This window comes from Vipera berus (genome assembly GCF_964194415.1).
Source record: "Vipera berus genome assembly, chromosome: 4".
In the NCBI taxonomy this organism is placed as follows: domain Eukaryota; kingdom Metazoa; phylum Chordata; class Lepidosauria; order Squamata; family Viperidae; genus Vipera; species Vipera berus.
The window spans coordinates 82978477-83001636 of record NC_138206.1 but is presented as its reverse complement, the minus strand read 5'-3'; the positions used below and the strand labels follow the sequence as shown (position 1 = coordinate 83001636).

At 38.8% G+C, this 23160-nt stretch overlaps 1 protein-coding gene across 1 annotated transcript; it reads left to right on the top strand.

Moving 5' to 3' along the window:
* Positions 1-186: 186 nt before the first annotated feature.
* LOC308667177 (magnesium transporter NIPA1) lies at positions 187-23048 on the top strand. The gene is made up of 5 exons (XM_081326309.1): positions 187-395; positions 12530-12577; positions 14621-14711; positions 16214-16374; positions 18360-23048. Exons 1-5 carry the CDS (start codon positions 230-232, stop codon positions 18869-18871), a joined length of 978 nt encoding a protein of 325 aa, XP_081182435.1. The 5' UTR covers positions 187-229; the 3' UTR covers positions 18872-23048.
* The last annotated feature ends 112 nt before the right edge of the window (positions 23049-23160 follow it).

The window sequence follows — 23160 nt, the reverse complement described above, 5'->3', positions numbered from 1 at the left end:
CCTTGGCTGTCAGGGCAAAGACCCCTCGGTTTTATTGAGTGGTGGTGCCAGAGGGCACTAAGATCGCAGCAGCAGCAGCAGCAGCAAGCAGCTCTGGGGGAGGAGTTTGTGGTTCAGGGCGGATCCCGCAGAGCCGCTGCTGGTTGCTGGCCGGCTTAGGAGAAAGAGTAGAAAGAAAGAGGCTGGCCGAGCAGCTGGGCGTCCTTGGTGCTGGCACCGCCGCCCGGGCATGAGGATGGCTGTCGGCGCAGCAGCGGCTCCAGGAGACGGAGGCTCGCCGAATCCCGGTCCTGCTGCGGTCTCTTTGGGCTTGAGCGTGGCTGTGGTGTCCAGCCTGGTCAATGGCTCCACGTTCGTGCTGCAGAAAAAGGGAATCGTGCGGGCAAGAGGACGAGGTATGGCCCCCTGGTCCCCGTCCCTTCGGGCTGCAGCAGAAACACTCTGATGGCTTTGCAACAGCTAGCATCCTATGCCTGGTCTCCCACTTCGCCGAGCCCACCCCGGTTTTCGTACGCCGCCTTTCCTGGAGCCCCTGCTACCCTACACGGAGGTCATCCTCCGGGAGCGATTAATCAAAATATTTAGCAAATCCAGGCCTCGCGACTGCCTTCCCCGATCAACACAATGCTTCCAGAGTTGCCTGACTACAACTCCCAGAATTCCCAGTCCTGGCGCTAAATTGGGGAAGGCTACTTTAAAGCAGACTATTTCGTTCCAAGGCGTTATCTTTGGTTTTAGGCAGTGTCAGACATAAATATTTAGCATGACCATTGCGAATACACCTTGCAATCCTTCTCCGGTTTGGATCACCACCACGATGGCTAACTCATCAGCTCTCCAATCCAGCCACACCCCCTCCTTTATTGTTTTCTTTTTCAAGTTTGTAATGATATCTGTACTTTTTCAAAAGTCAGTGCTTTTATGTCTGCATTATGAATGTAGGCACTTGATTTGCAAAAGGATTATAACTGAGCATGAATGCTAAATAAAATCTCTCAGATGTCAGGGGCCAGGAGTTCAGGCAGCCTTTTCAATATTTCAAATGCTATTTTGTCCCCTTATTCCAGCAGATGCTATAGCATATTATTGGCTCAGTTTAAGTTTGTAATTTCCATTTATAATCTGAATTTATGTTTTTTTTTTAAAATAAATTAACACCAAGGAGTTTCTTATAGAATCACTGAGCTTGGACAAGACCATTTACACCAGTGTTTTTCAAGGCAACTTTTAAGATCTGCTGACTTCAACTCCCAGAATTCCCCAATCAACCATGCTGGGGAATTCTGGGAGTTGAAATTCACATATTTTAAAGTTGCCAACTTTGAGAAACATTGATTTAGAATGTCAGATCTAATCCATTCAGGAATCCAAAAGAAAACATGCTAGGCAAAAGGTTACCCAACTTCTGTGGGAATACATCTAATAAATGGAAACCCATCACCTCTCTGGAATAATTGATTCTATTTTCACATTGCACATACTTTGAAGATATTTACCTGGATTGTGCTTTCCTGTAACTTAAACTACGTTTATAATCTAGATTCTTATAAAGCACTAAACAAAAATATATTATGTAGATCTGATCATAGATTCAGAAATGGTTTGCTAAGTCGCACATAGAGGACTTTGTATAAGCAAAATACACAGAATTCATCCATTACTCCCAAAGGGTTGTATAGCCTTTTGCACTGTTCTTTGACCTTTGGTAATGATCATTATGAATCCTCAATATAGCAAACACGCAGGCCCCCAAATTCACATTTAACTGTATTTCTGTTAATGGGCCTTTTTTCTCATTCACTGAGAAAATTCTCCTATATTCTGAAATCAGATATAGACAGAAAGGTGATAGTTGCATTTCTAATATAAACTCTTGCATGCCAAACTGGTCTTTGGGGGAATACTTGCATTTAATCTGTACCCAATTCTGTTACAAGGCCATTAAGTTCTGCATTCCAGAGCAGTCCTATTCTACAGTAGACTTTACATATTGGATATTTCTGTGATCCCCCTATTGGCTCTACCTAGATAGACACAGTACCAAAATATTATTCTCTAAAATCCATCTACAGTATTTGATTGTTTGAGATTAATAAATGAAACATTCAAACAACAAAGTAAATAGTAATTTATTTTGATAGGCTTCTCTTCAAATTAGAGAGCAACTTGCATTATATAATACAACAAGCATTTCATTCTTAGAATTATTTCACAAATTATTTAATTCATGAAGAATGTGAAAGTATCACATAAAGTTGAAATATATTTTTGGTCTCAAAACAGCATTACCAGTTTTATTTACAGTAGACTTAGCTGATAATCAGTATGTAATGTGCTTGTTCCATTCTGGAGAAAGTGACTGTATACCATGATAGAACTATTCCCATGCTTGCAGAAGAAACTGCAAATATAAATTAATTTGCTTGTGAATACAGTGGTTTTGGCATTGAATTATTAAGAAATATAGTTGAAAACCCACTGAAATAATTATTCCTGTTCCAGTGTAGCAGGAATGTATATTTAGGTATTTATTGTATTAGTATTTATTGAATCAGGAACTGGAAGATCCAGGTACAATTCCATATTGTAGTAGATTTATGCTGCCTTATGGGATATTTATGCTCCTGGGAAGAATCATGGAATTGAGAGTAATTAAAGTGAGAAATATTATCCACTTTCTTTGGACAAGAATATGGAGTAATATACTCTACTTAATCTATGCCTACCACATGGACTACATGGTGGCTTGTGTATTCTTGATATCCCACGTATACAGGACCTTGATTATGTATTGGCAAGGGAAATTATAACATTTTACATGGTCAGTAATTTTTAAGTTCTCAAAAATCTTATATACTGACTTGATTAGCATAACACTTGAAGTCATGATTTGGTTTGATTATTGACTTCTCATAAGCTATAATTAAATTGTGGTCAACGAAGAGTCTTAACCACTAGTTATGTGATCTAAATAACTTTTAACCATATCCAGCATGCAATCTAAATCCAGTTTAGTGCTTATCTTGCAGTTAAGCAATTATATGACTCTTCTAGGAAAATGAGATGGGATAGAAGACCAATGTCATCGTTATAACCACATATGCAGCAGCATCTCTGCTGATATTGCTTCGTTAACTCTTGCTGATGTGTGTATGTTATTTCCAAAAAATTAATTAATGGCATTATATATAGATACAACATCAAACACACTGGGCAATATAAAGTTGTAACTCATTGGTTTTCAGGTATTTTATCCTTGAAAATCTCCTCCTTTCATAATTGAGATATAAGAATAATTCAATTAGCATAGAAATATCAAATAGCAATTTCAAAATAGAAAGCTATTATTGTTTGGAAAAGAAAGATCTATTTGATTGTTTGCTTCAGGAATCCATTTTATTTCATTTGTACAAGTAGCTAATTATTTGGAGCTCATGCTGACCAGCTATTCTGTACTCATCTTTCACAGGGGTCACCAACCTATGGTCCGTGGCCCACTACTGGGCCATGGTCTCTTGGCTTGCATGAGTGGCTGACCTGTGTACTTACACCCCCTACTCGCACGAGCGTTGTGTCACACGTGCACCAGCAATGCCGTAAGCATTGGGTGGGCACCAGTGGCGTAGCGTGGGTTGTCAGCACCCGGGGCAATTTGCGCCCCCTAACCCGGTGACGTCATGGCACCGCCGAAAAGACGCGCCCTGCAGTGGCGTAGACTTTCCAAGAAGAGTCGCGCGCATGCGGGATGCTTCCGGGTCCCTCTCGAGGGCGGCTGGGCGGGGCTCCGACCTGCAAGAGCCGCTGCATTCAAGCTCGCACGTGAGCCCCGCTAAATAAAGCCACGCATGCGCACGAAGCTAGGCCAGCAGGCCGGCGGGTCCGTCTTCGCTCAGCCAAGCCTGCTGGGGCGCCTGCGGGGCGCTTGCGGTTGGCCTGAGCCTGGGCGGAGAGTTGGGCGCTTCTATTTATTTTATTCAGTTTATGTGGCCGCCCATCTCACCTGCCGGACTCGTTTCGCTTTGCAAGAAAGAGCAGCTCGAGAGCGGAGCCAAGCCGACTCTGTGCAGCCCTTGGGGCTCCCTGAGCAGCTCAGTGCGAGCGCGCCCCCCCCAGATGTTGCGCCCGGTGCGGCCGCCCCCCCCTGCACCCCCCACGCTACGCCACTGGTGGGCACTAGTGTTGCCACAAGCGTACCTCCCATTCGCCCTAGTGTCATGGCGTTGCACGGGCGCTAGCAATGCCATAAGTATCAGGTGGGTGCTAGCATTGCCACAAGCACACACCCCATTCACAGTAGTGTCGTGGTGTCATGCCAGTGCTATCGTCTCTGCAAGTGCAACATCCCCACTTGCGCTAGCATTGAGGCATTGTGTGGGCGCTAGTGTTGCCCGAGCATTGCATGGGCGTTTGTGGCCCTGTTTGCATCAGATGTGCAATCACGGCACTGTTCATGCATGCACTGTCCCATTCGTGTGGGTGCGTGCTCATATGCATAAAGGCGCCTCCACCCCCCCACCCCAGGCTGCCAAACCAGAAAGTTTGGGGACCCCCTGATCTAGTGTCAATGTTTGCAGCCCATATGTCGGAAACTTGACATCTAGCATATCTAGTTTGCATTTTCCACAATCACTTGTGATAAATTCATGTTCCACTTTTGCTCTGTGTAAACAATTTGAAACAAAAAAGTAGGATTGGATTTTTAAAGAGCTTATTTAGTTCACTTATCATTGTTTTTGTTTTCTTTTAAAGATTATGAGAGTAATAATTACTATGCATTAGGTTTTGACAGCTTTTTAAAAAAAGAAATAGAATTTGGAGACTAGCAATAACATAAGAATCTACTGGATTGAAATTTAATCCAGCATTTTGTTTACCATAGTGGCCAATCAGGTTCGTCTGGATTTTGTAAGCAGAACATGGAAACACCCACTCTCATCCTGTTATTATTTTGCATTTGAAATATGGAGGCAGGGTTCCTCAAACCATTCATATACATTGAGTCTTCAAGACTTAAAACAAGGGTCCCCAACCTTTCTGGGTTGGTGGCCTGGTGTGTGTGTGTGAAGGCGGCTTTACACATGCGAGCATGTGCATGTGGAAATGGGGCCGTGCGTGCACAAATGGGGCTGTGATTGTGTGCTCAATGCAAATGGGGCCACAAATGCCTGAACAAAGCTTGGGCGACACTAGCATCAGCGCAATGCCATGATGCTAGTACAAGTGGGGATGTTGCACTTGCAGCAACGATAGCATGACGCCATGAAGCTAGCGCAAACGTGGGGTTCACTCATTCTTCAAATTAACCATCCAGTCAAGTGAACAAATATATTCTACTGTATGTTTTAACTCTTCATCCATTGGATGATTTCTTGTCCTCTTGTCTTGATAGAGGGGGGAAACAGATTAGTCTAACATTAACAATGTCAATTTTACAAAGAAGAGTTAGCCATTCACATTCACATAATCAGAACTGATGAAGCTTCTTGGATGAAAAGCAAAAGTTTTTCTTATTCTTCTTCAAGGGAAAAAAACATAGTCCAGTTACCTTTGGAAAAAATAACTTTGAGACAACCATGACCTGGATTATTGAGAATCTCCGTAGACATTCAGCTATTCACATTAGTTCACATTCACATTGGGCTTCATGCTTTTCCTTACTGAATACTTACAATCTGCTGTTTTTACTGCTCATATACTAAAATCCTAAACAATGCAAATTTTGGATAAAAGATGGAAGTTGGGTTCTGAATAGGCAGCACCCACTTGGCAATAATTGTTTGTGCTTTCTGAAATACCTTCCAGTATTTTCTGTACTCCCCTTTGTGGATTACTGCCTTGTCGCGGCGAAGGGGCTTGCATAACTCAATGAAGCTATGAGCTATGCCATGCACGGCCACCCAAGATGGACAGGTCATAGCGGAGAGTTCTGACAAAACATGATCCACTGGAGAAGGAAATGGCAACCCACTCCAGTATCTTTGCCATGAAAACCCCATGGACAGTACCAAAAGGCAAAAAAGATATGACGCTGGAAGATGAGCCCCTCAGGTCGGAAGGTGTCCAATATGCTACTGGGGAAGAACAGAGGGCTAGTACTAGTACTGCCAAAAAGAATGAAGCGACTGGGCCAAAGCTGAAAGGACACTCAGCTGTGGATGCATCTGGTGGTGAAAGGAAAGTCCAATACTGTAAAGATTTTTTCTCCATAGGAACCTGAAATGTAAGATCCATGAATCAAGGCAAGCTGGACGTGGTCAAACAAGATGACAAGACTGAACATCGACATCTTAGGAATCAGCGAACTAAAATGGACAGGAATGGGTTAATTTAATTCAGATGACCATCAGGTATACTACTGTGGGCAAGAATCCCTCAGAAGAAATTGAGTAGCCTTCATAGTCAATAAAAGAGTAGGAATAGCAATACTGGGATACAATCCCCAAAATGACAGAATGATCTCAGTTCGAATCCAAGGCAAACCATTCAATATCACAGTAGTCCAAGTCTATGCCCCAACCACCGGTGCTGAAGAGGCTGAAATTGACCGGTTCTATGAAGCCCTACAGCACCTTATAGAACTAACACCAAAAAATGATGTCCTTATCATCATGGGGGATTGGGATGCTAAAGTAGGAAGCCAAAAGATAACCAGAATAACAGGCAAGTTTGGCCTTGGAGTACAAAATGAAGCAGGGCACAGGCTGATAGAATTTTGTCGAGAATATGATGGTCATAGCAAACACTCAGTGTCAACAAACCAAGAGATGGCTCTACACATGGACATAAGTAGACGGCCAACACAGAAATCAGATTGACTATGTGCTCTGCAGCCAAAGATGGAGAGGACTCTATACAGTCAGTAAAAACAAGACCAGTAGCTGACTGTGGCTCAGACCATGAGCTTCTTGTTGCAAAGTTTAGGCTTAAATTAAAGAAAGTAGGGAAAAGCGCTAGGCCAGTCAGGTATGAATTAAATCATATCCCTGATGAATACACAGTAGAGGTGACAAATAAACTTAAGGAATTAGATCTAATAGACTGAGTGCCTGAAGAAATAATAATAATAATAATAATAATAATAATAATAATAATAATAATAATAATAATAATAATAATAATAATAATAATAATATTAATTTCTATACCGCCCTTCTCCCGAAGGACTCAGGGCGGTGTACAGGGCAATACAATAAAATACAGTATACAAAAGTTTAAAAAATATTAAATACTACAGCCCAATTCAATGTTAATACAATAATATTAAAATACCCCTAAACCCATCAGACCAGGCCGGCTTGTTGAAATAAGTATGTTTTTAGGTCACATCGGAAGGAGCGAAGGTCGGGAGCCATCCGGAGCTCAACCGGTAAACGGTTCCAAAGGTCTGGCGCTCCCACAGAGTACTCCCTCCCCCTGGGGGGGTCGCCAGTCGACACTCTTTGACCGACGGCACCCTAAGGAGGCCCTCTCTGTAGGAGCGCACTGGACGAAGGGAAGTTAATGCCGGCCGCAGGTGCTCCCGTAAGTAACCCGGACCCATGCCATTTAGGGCTTTATAGGTCATAACCAGCACCTTAATCTTACCCGGAGGACAACCGGAAGCCAATGCAGCTCGCGGAGTAGAGGTGTTACATGGGAGCATCGGGAAACCCCCACCACCACTCGCGTGGCCGCATTCTGCACCAGCTGGAGCCTCCGAGTAGTCCTCAAGGGCAGCCCCATGTAGAGAGTGTTGCAGTAGTCCAAACGGGAGGTCACGAGTGCATGAGTGACTGTGCGCAAGGCATCCCGGTCCAGATAGGGCCGCAACTGGCGCACCAGGTGAACCTGGGCGAAGGCCCCCCTAGTCACAGCTCCTATATGATCTTCCAAAGAGAGCTGTGAATCTAGGAGGACACCCAAGTTGCGAGCCCTATCTACGGGGGGTAATATCTCACCCCCCATAGTTAACGATGGAATAATCTGAATTTCCCGAGACACCGGCACACACAGCCACTCAGTCTTGTCAGGGTTGAGCCAAAGCCTGTTCCTCCCCATCCAGACCCGAACCGCCTCCAGGCAGCGGGACATCACGTCGAGGGCATCACTGGGGTGGTTTGGGGTCGAAATGAAAATCATCAGCATATTGATGATACCCAACCCCAAAACCCAACCCCAAGAATTATGGATGGAGGTTCGCAACATTGTACAAGAGGTAGCAACTAAAACCATCCCAAACTAAAAGAAATGCAAGAAAGCAAAATGGCTGTCTGAGGAAACTGCAAATAGCTGAGGAAAGAATGGAAGCGAAAAGCAAGGGAGAAACAGAAAGATACACCCAGTTGAATGCAGAATTCCAGAGAATAGCTAGAAGAGATAAGAATGCCTTCTTAAATGAACAATGCAAAGAAATAGAAGAAAATGATAGAATAGGGAGGACCAGAGATCTTTTCAAGAAAATTGGACATATGAAGGGAATATTTAATGCAAAGGTGGGCATGATAAAGGACTAAAATGGCAGGGACCTAACAGAGGCAGAAGAGATTAAGAAGAGGTGACAAAACTACACAGAAGAACTATACAAGAACAAGCTTAACATCCCAGATAACCACAATTGGGTGGTCACTGACCCTGAGCCAGACATCCTAGAATGTGAAGTGAAATGGGCCTTAGGAAATCTGAGCAACAACAAAGCTAGTGGAGGTGACAATATTCCAGCTGAGCTATTCAAAATCTTAAAAGACAATGCAGTAAAAATGCTACACTCAATTTGTCAGCAAATTTTGAAAAGTCAACAGTGGCCACAGGATTGGAAAAGGTCAGTTTATATTCCAATTTCAAAAAAAGATAGTGCCAAAGAATGTTCAAACTATTGCACCATTGCACTCATTTCACATGCTAGTAAAGTTATACTTAAAATCCTACAAGCTAGACTCCAGCAGTATGTGGATTGAGAACTACCAGAAGTACAGACAGGACTTCAAAGAGGCAGAGGAACTAGAGATCAAGTTGCCAAAATACACTGCATCATGGAGAAAGCTTGGGAGTTCCAGAAAAACATCTACTTCTTCTTCATTGACTATGCTAAAGCCTTTTATTGTGTGGATCACAACAAACTATGGCAAGTTCTTAAAGAGATGGGAGTACCAGACCATCTTATTTGTCTCTTGAGAAACCTATATACGGGTCAAGAAGCAACAGTGAGAACTGGACACGGAACCACTGATTGGTTCCAAATTTGGAAAGGAGTATAGGAAGGCTGTATACTGTTGCCCTGCCTATTTAACTGATATACAGAGCACATCATGAGAAAGGCAGGGCTAGATGAATCAAAAGTTGGAATTAAGATTGCCAGGAGAAATATCAACAACCTAAGATATGTAGATGATACCACTCTAATGGCAGAAAGTGAAGAGGAACTAAAGAGCCTCATTTTGCAGCTGAAGAAAGAGAGTGCAAAAGTGGGGTTGAAACTCAACATTAAGAAAACCCAAATCATGGCATCCGGCCCTCTCAATTCCTGGCAAATAGATGGGGAAGAAATGGAGGTAGTAGCTGATTTTATTTTCCTGGGCTCCAAGATTACCACAAACAGGGACTGCAGCCAAGAAATTACAAAACGCTCCTGGGGAGGAAAGCTATGGCAAATCTAGACAGCATACTAAAGCTATAGCAAATCTAGACAGCATACTAAAGCTATGGCAAATCTAGACAGCATACTAAAAAGCAGAGACATCACCCTGCCAACAAAAGTGTGTATAGTCAAGGCCATGGTTTTCCCAGTTGCAATGTATGGCTGTGAAAGTTGGACCATAAAAAAGGCTGAGCACCAAAGAATTGAGGCCTTTGAACTATGGTGCTGGAGAAGACTCCTGTGAGTCCCTTGGACTGCAAGGCGTTCAAACCAGTCAGTCCTAGAGATCAACCCTGACTGCTCTTTAGGCCAGATCCTGAAGTTTAAACTCAATACTTTGGCCACCTAATGAGAAGGAAGGACTCACTGGAGAAGAGCCTAATGCTGGGAAAGATTGAGGGCAATAGAAGAAGGGGACGACAGAGAATAAGGTGGCTGGATGGAGTCACTGAAGCAGTAGGCATGAGCTTAAATGGACTCCAGAAAATGGTAGAGGACAGGAAGGCCTGGAGGAACGTTGTCCATGGGGTCGCAATGGGTTGGACATGATTTCGCAACTAAACAAATTTCCTGTATTATGCAGAGACTGAGGCAGAAAACAAGTCAAAATTAGTAGTCATTAGAAATGTCTTTTTTTATTTTAAAACTTTGCAGATTAATAAGATTGTCAGAAAACTTAATAGCCTTTGTTAATTTGCTAATTGAAAGGGCAAATACAACATCCCTATATCTTTTTTTTAAAGCAAAGCTAAAGTTCATATGCCGGACCTACCTATATTAGCAACCACATTATTGTTGGCTTGTACATACCATTTTAAAGATATGATCACATTGGTTCAAGTGAATGAGATGCTCCTATAACCCAAAATGCATGCTATTAATTCATCCCTGCCAAAATAGTTATTTTCATCAGACTTAGTTCATGATGAACTTAGAACACTAAGTTCTGTTTTATCAAATTTATCATGAAGACAGCATAGTAGGCTGCCATAGGGGTGAAAAATTGTGAGATAGCTCCCCCATGTTTATATACTGCAGGTGGGTATAGTAAAGATGGTATATTATTTTTTTGTCTACTTGGAAAATGATGTGTTGCACTTTAATAGAGGAGACAAACTTTTGCATATATAGTATGACATATATTGAGTTCCTTTTGGAAGGACTAGCAGTGGGAGATGATGTCTAATACAAGTGCATATGCTGCCTTCAACATATATGTGTTTAATTGATGGAGTCATGTTACTGACAAGATAATGAATTGCAAAGAAATTGTTATTAATACATAAGTTAAACATTTTGTTTCCATTTCTTTACAACTGCTGATAAAAAATGGCCTGGCTATGTTCAAATTATACACACAAGAGAAAAAGCTTAGGTGAGGGGGAAAGTGTTAATTCAATCTATTTATGAATATGAATGAATATGTCCATAATTGCCCAGTGTATTTTAACAATGATATAGAACTGTGCTATGAGGAGCTTATAATTTACATTTCTTATTCTTGGGGAAGTAATGACAGAAAGAAAATGGATTGAAAAAAGTAGATGCAAAAGTAACATTAGATAAATATGAGAAAATATAGTTGCATATCCTTAAGTAGTTTATGAAAAAAAATGCTTAAGATTACCACTTCAGATAGACGTATAAAATCTGCAAGACTCCAGATAACCACTAAAATAGCCATGAGACACAGTTCCTGGCTGAGGGAGGTGACCCCCAGCCCCTCCAAGTCACACGGGATGATGTGTGCAGCTGTTCAGGGCCAATCTGTGCGAGGTGGTGTGTCTCCCACAATGCACACCTATGGCGCACAGCTTGCAGTCACCAAGCCAGATGCCGATGCGGGGCGGTGGAAGGGCACGGGCGGCAGGCAGGCCGAGGCGGTAGCAGGCGTTGCAGGCCAGGCGCTCCACGGCGGTCACAAAGCTGCACAGGGCGAGGCGGGGCAGCACAGGTCCCGCACTGGGTAGGCCACCAGCTGGCCTGGCCCATGGAAGGTCAGCCACCCGCCGCGTCCCATGCGTGCCACCTCCGCGCCCAGAGCCTGCAGCCGCACCACCAGCACCACCTCCGCCCCGCAGCCCACCCTACGCAGCCCTGCCATGTAGAGTGGGCCCCGTGGCTCCCAAAGCACTGTGGCGTTGCCACTCCCGTCTGCTTCAGGTATCTTCAGGACTACCGTTAAAAAGAGGTGGAGAGGGAAATCATGTCCACCAGGTCTCGTCTCGTCTCCCCATTGGGCCAAGGGTCTCGCAGAGGGCAGGGTAGACTTGAAAAATGTGAGTTATTTGAGGTGGGGGTTTCTTTGCCACTGTGTTTTCTCCTTCTGACTTGTGGTCAGCCTGGCTGACATGGGTGAGCACGAGGCAGGAGTTGGCAGGGCAGAATTAAGTGCTGCTCCCCACCTCCCACTCCTGGTCCTATCTTACTTACAACTAGGAGATGGTGTAGTTGGGCAGCAGGGAGGTGTGCAAAGTTCCTGCCAATTCGCCTTTGTTGCAGACAACTTGCATGTGTAATGTTTGCCGGTCGGGTTTTCAGCGCACTCTGCAGCAATTCCTATTGGCTTTTGAAAGCCAATAGAGGGAGTAGCACAGCTTGTGCAAAAGTTGAAAAAATCCATCAAAAAAGGTGCCAGAAGTCTGTTCTGAGCATTCTATGACAAAAAAAGCCCTGCTAATAACCATACCAGGGACATGACTATCTTCACTAGAAGCAAACAATAAAAAGTAATACTAATTATGGTTATACTCATGGTTATACAACAAATATTTGCATTGGTTCATGCACTTCAGTTAAATAACTCTGTAAGGCGGGGTAGTGGTAAAGTTAACATATTGTTGAAGCTATAGAAAATTGTACCTATAAAATATAATTTAAACTGATGATCCATTTTTTGATTTTTCACCTATCCAGGGACTTCATATTTAACTGATATAGTGTGGTGGTCAGGTACTATTGCTAGTAAGTATATCTTCTATATTTGAACAATTTTACATCTTAAAACCATATTGAAGGACTATAGTTTTCTACCCAGATGTGTTAAGACAATAAGATCAGTAGTGATGATTGTAACTCTGGTCCAATATATCTATTTAAAGAAAAGCTGCTGACATGTTCAGTCTAGGATACTGTTTCATTGGTATTTTTCATGATACATTTCTGGCTGGCAGCATTCATTTCACACCACAGGATATGGTGGCTAAACTATATACAGTATCCCTCCCAGGCAATATAATTTAAATATAAATATAAATTTAAATATAAAATTGTTTTTATCCAGGAACATCTATGGGGAAAGTAAAAATCTATATGATTTGCCATCATATTGGATGATAATTGCTGGAAGTAATTCATATCAAAAATACATCTGGAGGAACCAGACTGGAGAAGGTTGAATCAGAATGTACCTGAAATCATCTTATTAGATACAAAAATGTATGGGCAATGCATAGATATTTTTTTTAACAATTACAGTTTTGCAATCACATTTTCTGTATAAAAAAGTTGTTTCTCTGAATTTGTCATAGTTTATTAAGCAGCAATATCAGAATGATTTTCCAGTGCTTTTTTCCCCCCTAAAATACCATTTTTACTTCTGGTATAATTAACACCTTTGGATTTTGTGGTTTTTCCCATGCAAGTACTAATCAAGACTATTTCTGCTATCTTTTTCAAAATTAGCCAAATTTATCTAAATGCTGTCATCTGGAAATGAACTTGTGAAAAGAACAACAGCAACAAAAAACCTAAACATGATGGGTGTAACAATTTAGATTGCTTGTAATTCTTTTTGGTTGGCTGATAATATTATAATCCTACTGATAATATAATCCTAAACATACAGTAGATCAATTTGCTGTTCTACAGATATATTGCAATTCCAAATTTTCTAATCGGGTGCCTTGTAGGCTAGGAATGCCCAAAAAATGTAATTCAGACACTCCTGGAAAGCACCAGATTGGAACAGGTTAAATTAGGTCTTAGGAAATGAAACCTTCAGCTAGCATAAAATGTATTAAGAATATACCAAAATACTTTACACCAATGCAGAATAGGAGTCATTTTAGTTCAATATCCTCTACACTGCCAGTATTCAGGATTATTTACCAGGAGAAGGCATCACATTTGCATCTATAACTAGAAAATGGAACTATATATCCAAAATAAATAATTTATTAAGATCTAAGAATAGTCAATGCGATTTTGTGGAAAGATGAAAATAGTACCCATTGGCATCTGTGAAATGGCATATGATGTCAATACATTATGATATAATTGCAGAAGTGGCAGGAATTAAATACTGCATGTCATTTGCATCATGATAAGACTGGTGCAAAATACCTAAATCCATGCTATTTGCATACTTGAACTCATAGCCCTAAAAGTGTTCCATCTTGTTCTAGTGATGTCAATCTTAATGTTGCTTGCATGTAAAGGACTGAGAATCATTGCAGCTTCCTAACATTTTCATTTCCCTTTTGTCCCTCTGGTTTATCAGGGTTTCAAAACAAAGGGCCAGAAGCAAAATCAGCAACTCTGTTGCTTCTGAGTTCCAGAGCTATGAATGCTCAACTTTTCCCTTTTCAACACCCAAACTTAAGAGATCATTAGCGAGCTATACTCAGCAATTGTTGAGTTTTTTTGGGGTGGTGGTGGTAATATACTGTTGTGATTTAGATATGGAAATACAGTGGTTATGGCTTTAACGACAGTGCCATCATTCTTTATACTTCTTAAGGCTAAAAGAAAAAATACTTTCTTCTCACTATTTACTAGTTTTCCTACCCGTGAATATAAAGGACAATCATACTAATTAATTAAAATGCAGGTAGAAAAACACACCGCAGGTTAAAACAGGAAGGAAATCATACAAAATAAAACTGCCAAGCGTGAGGTAATAAAGCAATAAAATGCCAAAACTCTGCAGTCTAAATCAGTTGTTCCAAAAATAATGAAATGTTTTGTTTTGTTTTCTGTTCACATATTTGTGTTTTTTCCCCACAGTGGCGCTTGGCCAGATTGGGAATTTCTTAGCTTATACTGCAGTTCCTACTGTTCTGGTGACTCCGCTTGGAGCACTTGGAGTCCCATTCGGGTAAGGATTTTTTCTGTTCTGCCTTGTTTTCCCTTTCTTCAAATCAAATTATCCATCTGAGTACCTATATTCTATGCAACTATGTTCAATTTTCTTGCAATTATTATTTTTACTTGTAGTACCAATAAGTGTTTAATTTTTTATCTGTTCTGTTTTGCATTAAAAATGACCTATTTTTTCCTTATCTTCCCTTTTGTTCCTTATTTTAAGAAAAAGAAATTAGTTGTTTTTTAGATTTCTTTCTGTCCTCTAAAATGTGCAGATGAAGCATTCATTCATTCATTTTTTTATTTTTTTTAGCAAAGAAAGCCATTATCAAAGGTTTACTGTGAACATGGACAGATGTTTATATCCCTAAATACTGAAATGTAAAATGTGCACAAACCTCTCAACTACTCAAAATAAAATGTGCTTGGATTCTCAGAGATCCTGGCTAAATGAGGTGCATCCTTTGAATTTTTCATTTAGTTAAGTGGCTCTCTTGGTGTTACTTCATGTTGTGGAATTGTATCCAGAGCTAAAAACTGATTCAATCCCCAGAAAGTTACATAAAGAAGACAGAGTGATACTTCTAGGACTTTGCCTCAGATAGCTAGCTATCCTTTCTCAAATAAATATTTAAGTTAATGTCCAGATATTATATTCCTTTTGGGCATTTTTGTCAGAAATGGCACTGTCCTCTCTCTATCCAAAGAACCATGAAGTGACTCTCAAGGGCAGGTAGGGTTTTTAAAAAAGATTTTACATCTCTGGTGCTGCACATCATGTTGAATCTCTTAAGAAAACATATCTTGTATAAACAGCTATAAGAAATGTTCTGTTACTTAAAAAAATTGTCACATGTAATTTGCAGGAGAGATCAAGTCAGAGTATTTTTCATTGATACAAAATGCATCAGGGAAGCACTCTTTTCCTATCTTGCATTCCCACTTGCCAGGCCAAACTCAAGTATCGAAATATATCCCATGTTGCTAGCTGGGGAATTCTGAGAGTTGAAGTCTACATATCTTAAAATTGCTAAAGTTGAGAAACACTGGTTTAAACAAATGAAGAGAACTACCTTCTGAAGCAAACACTGTTGAATAATTTCTTAGCCTGCAGCAAGGATTTCCAAAAGAGTGATCAAACTCTGAAGAAAATAGCCACAACTAAATGATCTATCTTTATGTGTATCATGTAAAAAAAATGGTTAGGATTTCCATCACATAGTTGCTACTTTGATTTTTGGAACTCTCCTTTGTGAATAGTCTGCCTTACAGCAGAGGTCCCCAACCTTTTGGGCACCAAGGACCAGTTCTGTGGAGAGAGGTTTTTCTATGGACCAGAGGGGGTGTGGTTTTGTGTGCTGCCTGCATCTCACGGATGGGGCTTTGCTTGTTTGTGTGGACTGGTTGTTGGCATGCCACAGCCTGGTAATGGTCCTTGGACAGGGGGTTGGGGACCCCTGCCTTACAGCTCAGAACACCTGATTGAAATGTTCTCTTTGATCCTCTCTTTCTAAGGTCCATTTTAGCTTCCTATCTACTGAAAGAAAAACTGAACATTTTGGGTAAATTGGGCTGCCTCCTGAGTTGCGCAGGTTCTGTTGTTCTCATCATTCATTCTCCAAAGTCTGAAAGTGTCACCACTCAGGCTGAGCTTGAAGAAAAGCTTACAAATCCAGGTATTTAATTGTTTGGGTTAACCACGTTGACAAGTAAATCTGAGTGACAAGACAAAAATGAAAAGAAACTTAAATTGCTCCAACGTATAATGTTGGCTTACTTTTTATTTCTTGCTGAACAACTTTTTGTTCCAAAAGGAATGCATCATTTTTCCCTCCTCTTTCATCTTTAATTATGGAAACTCATTTGCTCCACAGTCCTAAGCATAACTACCTTTTTAAAAATTACCATTGGGAAATACATTAGACTTACAAGTTTTCCAATAGCTTCTGTATAAGACAAGAATAACATAAAAATAAGAAATAAAATTTAATGGAAAAATTACTTAAGCTTAAAATAAGCTTGTTTTGCTATTGGGTAATTTTTTTATATAATTCATTAAATAATAAAGAATGAATTAATTAATTAATTTTTAATGGGCATGTATTTAATTACTTTTTAACTTTTGTAATTCTGTGTTTTTATTCTTGCCCTGTACACTGCCCTGAGTCCTTCGGGAGAAGGGCGGTATAGAAATATTAATAAATTAAATTAAATTAAATTAATTGTACTTCTGTATAATTTCACTCAGTAGGATTTAAGCAGTTTTATTACTTGGGGTTACAAATAAGTACTATGAATGTAAAAATTCAACCAAGGCTGGAAATTAAAATAATAAATAATGGTTTTGGATGTAAAATTATTGTTAGAACTCATAGAATAAAGGAGAATGTATTTTCTCATATTTATTTCAGTGTACTTTAAACACAAAAGAAAGCAATTCACTGGTCTATTCCAATTGTGTTTGGGATTACAGCTCCCAGACTATTAGCCAAAAACCATGATAGCTGGAAATTCTGGAAATTGTACTTCCAAAAGGACCAGATTGGAGAAGATCTAAATTCAACATAGTTGATTCAATGGTGAGCAAACCACTGACTGCTTCCAAGAGTAGGCATGATTAATAAGCTGTTTGTGATTATCATAGAATGATAATGCAAACTTTGGACTGTAGTTTTATCTCTCTAAAGAAAATTAAAAAATAAAGTGATGGTCTATGTGTAATTACTTATAGTTTCAGACAATTTCCAGATAAAGGCGGAATTAAAGATCACAAAATTACATTGCTTAAATATGCCTGATGACTGACTGGCCCATGATAAATAACATGGAAGATAATCTAAATGTTCTCTGCAGTATTCAGTTTACATATAAACAAAAACATGCATTTTGAAAGAACATTTTTCTGAATCAAAAGCATAATTTGCCATGATAAATTAAATAACATATTGTCAAAACCAGGACCACAATTTAGGATTACCTACCATGGTTTGATTCAGATGGAAAACAATAACTTAAGAGAAGGAATGGGCATCTGCAGAAAACCTCACGGTACTTCCAGATGTAGTCTTTCCAAACTTTATTCTTTTCAAATATGTTCGTGTATAATTCCCATTACATTGACATGTCAGCTGAGAGTTAAAGGACATTGCAATCTAAAGACCATTAAGATAGGTAAAATTCTTTATTAGAGAAGTGTGATTGGACACACAAGGAATTTGTCTCCAGTGCATAATCTCTCAGTGTACATACAAGCAACAAGTGAGAAATCATGATCATAATCATAAAATGTAATTATCATAAAAAATACTCAGTGATAGTCATAGGATACTAAATAATCAACATAAATCAAAGCAATCAGCATAAATCATGAGATGCAAACAACAAAGGTATAGCCATAAAAAGCTAAGGAAATAGGTAATAGGAAAGATGAGAAGTATAATAGTAATAGTAATATAACCTGACTGATGATGACGTTTATTGCAAAATAGAATTTGGAAAGTTATCAAGTTAAAGCCAGTGTAAGTTAATGTCATATAAACAATGTGCAGTATGGATCATTGTGATTTCTAGCATTGGGGTAAATGTCATATAATATAGAATTGTTTTCAAGAAATATTATTTGGTTGAGCGTAATTATGCTATTATATTCTTTGTTTTTCAGTATTCGTGGGTTACCTCTGTATTGTGCTTCTCATGCTGCTTCTACTTATCTTTTGGATTGCACCAGCTCATGGACCCACTAACATTATGGTTTACATCAGTATTTGCTCATTGTTAGGAAGTTTCACTGTGCCTAGTACAAAAGGAATTGGACTGGCTGCTCAAGATATCTTTCACAATAATCCATCAAGTCAAAGAGCATTATATCTCTGTTTGGTTCTGTTAGCAGTATTGGGATGTAGTATAATAATTCAGTTTAGGTACATCAATAAGGCACTAGAATGTTTTGATTCCTCAGTGTTTGGTGCCATATACTATGTAGTATTCACCACTCTTGTCTTGCTGGCCTCAGCCATTTTGTTCAGAGAATGGAGTAATGTTGGTGTTGTTGACTTCTTGGGGATGGCTTGTGGGTTCACCACTGTATCTATTGGAATTGTTCTTATACAAGTCTTCAAAGAATTCAATTTCAATATTGGTGATTTGAATAAGCCTAATATGAAGACTGATTAAATTCTTAATGTTGAAAGGAATTGGATAATCCAGAAAATGATAATGGCTTCAATTTTTAGGCCATAGAAATGATAGCCTTTAATTTTTAAACTTTGAGAATAATATTACCTTTCATTCCTTGCTAGAATGTGTGAAATGAATTAATGTTCTTAATTCAATTTCTCTAAGACTTGTGATTTATAAACCTCATAGCAAATAAGATAAGAATTACATCATCACAGAAGCTGATGTGTTTCTTTATCCTTAAACATCATCTATGTAGCGTAGGACTGAATTATTTTGGTCTATGAAGAACCAGGAATCTTTTCAAATGGTTACTCAGAATCTTCTGGTTATGAGAATCAACTGTCAACATTTGTGTTTACAACTGAGCAGGTGCCATGAGTGATCAATAGCCCTTTTTAAAAATGTAGATATACTTCAAATACTAGAAAGGGTTTTCTATTTATCTTCACAGTTATGATTCAGATTTTAGTATTCTTCCAGGTGTATTTGAAGATTCCACAACTGTTGCTACAGACTGTGTATTGATATGGTTTATTGTTTCTCTACCTTTGTAAAATGGACCATGACATGGAATTCATAATTACGGTATATCCAAAACTAGGTTTATATTCAACATGTGTTTTCTCTCATACCATCTGAAAGTTGCTCACAAATTTAAATATAGCACTTAGTTGACAGCTATGCCTTTTGTTCAGGAGCTTATATTTAATATAAAACAATGTAAGGAATGTGTTAGATCATAACCACTTTCTACCTTTTTGGTAGATTATTTGTAAACAGCTGGAAACTACTTCAGTGCCTTTTCTATTCTAATGAGATAACTTTCATGGAGTGGTTCATATTCTCTAATATTTGGGTGTCCTCGTGCTTATCAATTTAACCAAGCAGAGAGACACTAATATGGTATTTAAATTATTATGGGGTAACTTCTATGCACTTCCAGCTAGTGTTTGTTTAGAACAAAAGTATTCTATTATAGTAATATTCAGTTATGTTCCCTAGACAGTTTTCCCTAACAAATTCTAGTATAGCATCTTTTGTCAGGTTTTGAACTGGCACTTTTAGAATTAAACTAGGCATTACAAAAGGAATTTGTAAGAGGAAAGAAAAATGTTCTTCGGTTGAGGGAAAATTACCTAGATTTACTAAGTGATTCTTCAGCAGGGCCTAGAAATTGTTGTCATTCACTTGGAAGAACAGAGAAAAACAATGGGGCTTCTGCTTCCACAATACCAGTGTTTCTCAACCTTGGTAACCTTAAAAAGTGTGAATTTCAACTCCCAGAATTCTGGAAGTTGAAGTCCACACTTTTTAAAGTTGTACTAAGTATAAAAACCTCAGTATAAATAACTGCTAAGTTAAAAGAACAGAAACGAAGAGTTGTCTTTTTCCTAGATAATTAGATTTGATTCAATAGCTATGATTGTTTGCAGGTTCCTCATTATGACTTGAATTAACAATAGTGGTCTGACATAGAAATAGCAGTTTCATGTCAGTGTCAAAGAAATACTGTATAAATAGATACATGAATACTTTGCCAGAAAAGGTTTTATTTATTATTCTGTATGCCCTTTTGTTGAACTTGTAAGCATGCATTATTTTTTAAAATCACTACATTTGAAATTTTTGAATTCAGGAGGCACATGACCAAGATATGTTTGCAAAGGGAACAAGGAATAAACCATGTGCCTAGTACAAACTCTCCCCTTATATACATTGGGATGTCATGATGCAAGTACAAAATATTGACATTTGTGTCATCTCTTGAAACATTTTATTGTTTTGGCATCATCAGAGTTAGGAACAGACTCCAACTAAAGTCATAGGTGTCAATCTGCACTTTCAAGCATTTTTAAGCATACAGTACTTTATCTTCACAAGTAGTTTCTGACAATAACATTATTTGCAGTGCAGCCACAAGGTTGTATAGAATGGTTGTTTTCTCAATCAATATACACAATCAGTATAGAAATCTTATGATTCCTTTTAAATTCTGAAAATTGCAAATTGGAGATGATTTTTCTAAAATAAAACAGCCTTTCGCATGTTAGGGATTAAAACTGACTGTATGTATGTATGGTATGTATTTTTAAAAGATTAAAACCCATACTAATAGCTATTTGAACACTTGGAACATTAAATATATGAGAGTATGTTATGGGGGCAGCCTGAATGGGGCTTCTTATTCCCTATAATGGACACTATGGGAAGGAAAATATGCATCAGAATGTAGCCAGTCATAAAACATCTATTTTACAAAGAGCAACTGGGAAGTCATTCTTTCTACCACACTGTGTTGTTCCTACTACTCAAGCTGACTTTTATGGTTTTTACAGATGGGTAGATATGCTTCAGAACAAAGCACTGGCCTACAGTCACAGTCCCGTTTTTATTTTCTGAGATTACCTGTGAAGCTCTGTAATGGACTCAGATTTCTTTGGAAATAAATCATTTTGAAGACTGGCTTCCTTTTAAAATAAAACACACACACATACACTCAGATGGGCAAAGAGCCTGCTAAATGCCAAGGTAGGAGTCCATAAACAGATTGGCTTCTCCCCCCACCATCAGAATGATTTAGATATCAGGTCGTGCTTGAACTGGACAGACCCCTTTCACCCTGTACATATACTATATGGGTAGAGGAAATGCATGCTATAAATTCAACATAATGGCAGTCTAAAAATAACTTGTGAAGTAACTTTTAATCAATTTTAATGTGCAAACACTGGTTTGGCTTGCTTATTTATTCATTTATTTAAGAAATATCTGTTTTATCTTCTGCCAAATGGTTTTAGGTAGCTTAGAAGGCAGTCATTATTTCTAAAGGTCATTAAAATCTTCCTGCAACGTGTGGCATGTACAGAGAGGTTAGAACAGACATGTCAAACTCGTGATGTCACGTGACATCATGCACCGTATCGGAACAGTTTTGCCATTGCCAGCAATGGGGTGGGCGCGGCTTCTGCATGACCCATCCGGCCAGCAGTTTGACACCCCTGAGTTAAAAGAAAAGCGTTAATATGGAGGAGAGAAAAATGTTTGAGTCTCTCTGATTACTTGAGAGTTCTGCTTGAGCTGTGATCCATTCACTAGGTATCATGCATATCAGAGAAAATTCTGAATGTTTATAGCATTTTGCTCTGATGAGTTGGTATGGGCTTTTAGCTCCTGCCCTTAATTAGTATTCATATTCATAATCAGTATTATTATTTAAAACTATTTTCCAATCTTACTTTTTAAACAAAATATGCTTGACAGTCACACTTTATTCTAGCTTTTCAGTTTTGGTGATTTCAATTTTGTTTTCTTTGACATATTTAGGAACATGGTTTGACTTTTCTAGAAATTATCACAAATTACAGTTTATTATTTATGTCACTTTTCCCTCTGTAAAGAAATACCTAGTTTAGTATGCTGTATTAATGCACATTTAAAATAGTATACACATTTAAAATCTTCCACCTCTTCTTTATTGATTGAGGCATTTACTGGGACATCTTGGCTGGGGTATCTAATATTTGTTTAGAATGTTATGAAGGAAGTTACTATCCTCCAAATAAAGCTTCGGGGCAAAACTGTATTTGTAAGCAGTGATACAATTTAGAGGTCGTTTTGGTTTATATGCATGTAACATTGAAGAGTAGAATCTTGTTTTTACAAGTTAAAATGTTTTAGAAAAACTAAGCTATTACATATAAGCTATTACAAAATCTTGATCTAAAACAATTAAACTATTAGATTACACCTACCAGCCAGCCAGCCCTAGCTATGGCAGCAGTTAATTGAGAATCAATTGACACCGTAACACATTGCACTAAACCACATATAGTTAGTCTGGCTTTGGCTTCATTTGTATGAACCAGTCATCATAGCTTATACAATAAACTTTGAAGCAAACTGTGGGCATGTGCCCTGTGCCATTCAAATTTCTTTGTGCTGCTATTACTCTTCAGTAAAGCATTATAGATAGAGAAAACTTTTTGATAAGGATGACATATTATTTTGTTGTTTATAATCTTGGTTTTGAGTTTGATGCCTTTTAAGTTGAGACAGCCTTATAGCTAGATTCCGGAAAGTTGTAATGTATATATTGGCATTCCATATAATTTATATCTGTAGCTTCTAACTTTTTAGATTATACATTATAGAAATACTTATTTTTGCTACTTATTTTAATAAATAGTATTCTTTTTCTCCCTTTTGATTTTCTCTCTAGAATTATCATCAATAATGATGATGTTAGCACTGGACTTTACTTCCATTTCCTGATTTTTTAAATG

Coding starts and splice junctions, on each gene's coding strand:
- LOC308667177 (XM_081326309.1), top strand. CDS start 230: ATGAGGATGGCTGTCGGCGCAGCAGCGGCTCCAGGAGACGGAGGCTCG. Junction 396..12,529: donor CGTGCGGGCAAGAGGACGAG/GTATGGCCCCCT, acceptor TCACCTATCCAG/GGACTTCATATTTAACTGAT. Junction 12,578..14,620: donor GTGGTCAGGTACTATTGCTA/GTAAGTATATCT, acceptor TTTTCCCCACAG/TGGCGCTTGGCCAGATTGGG.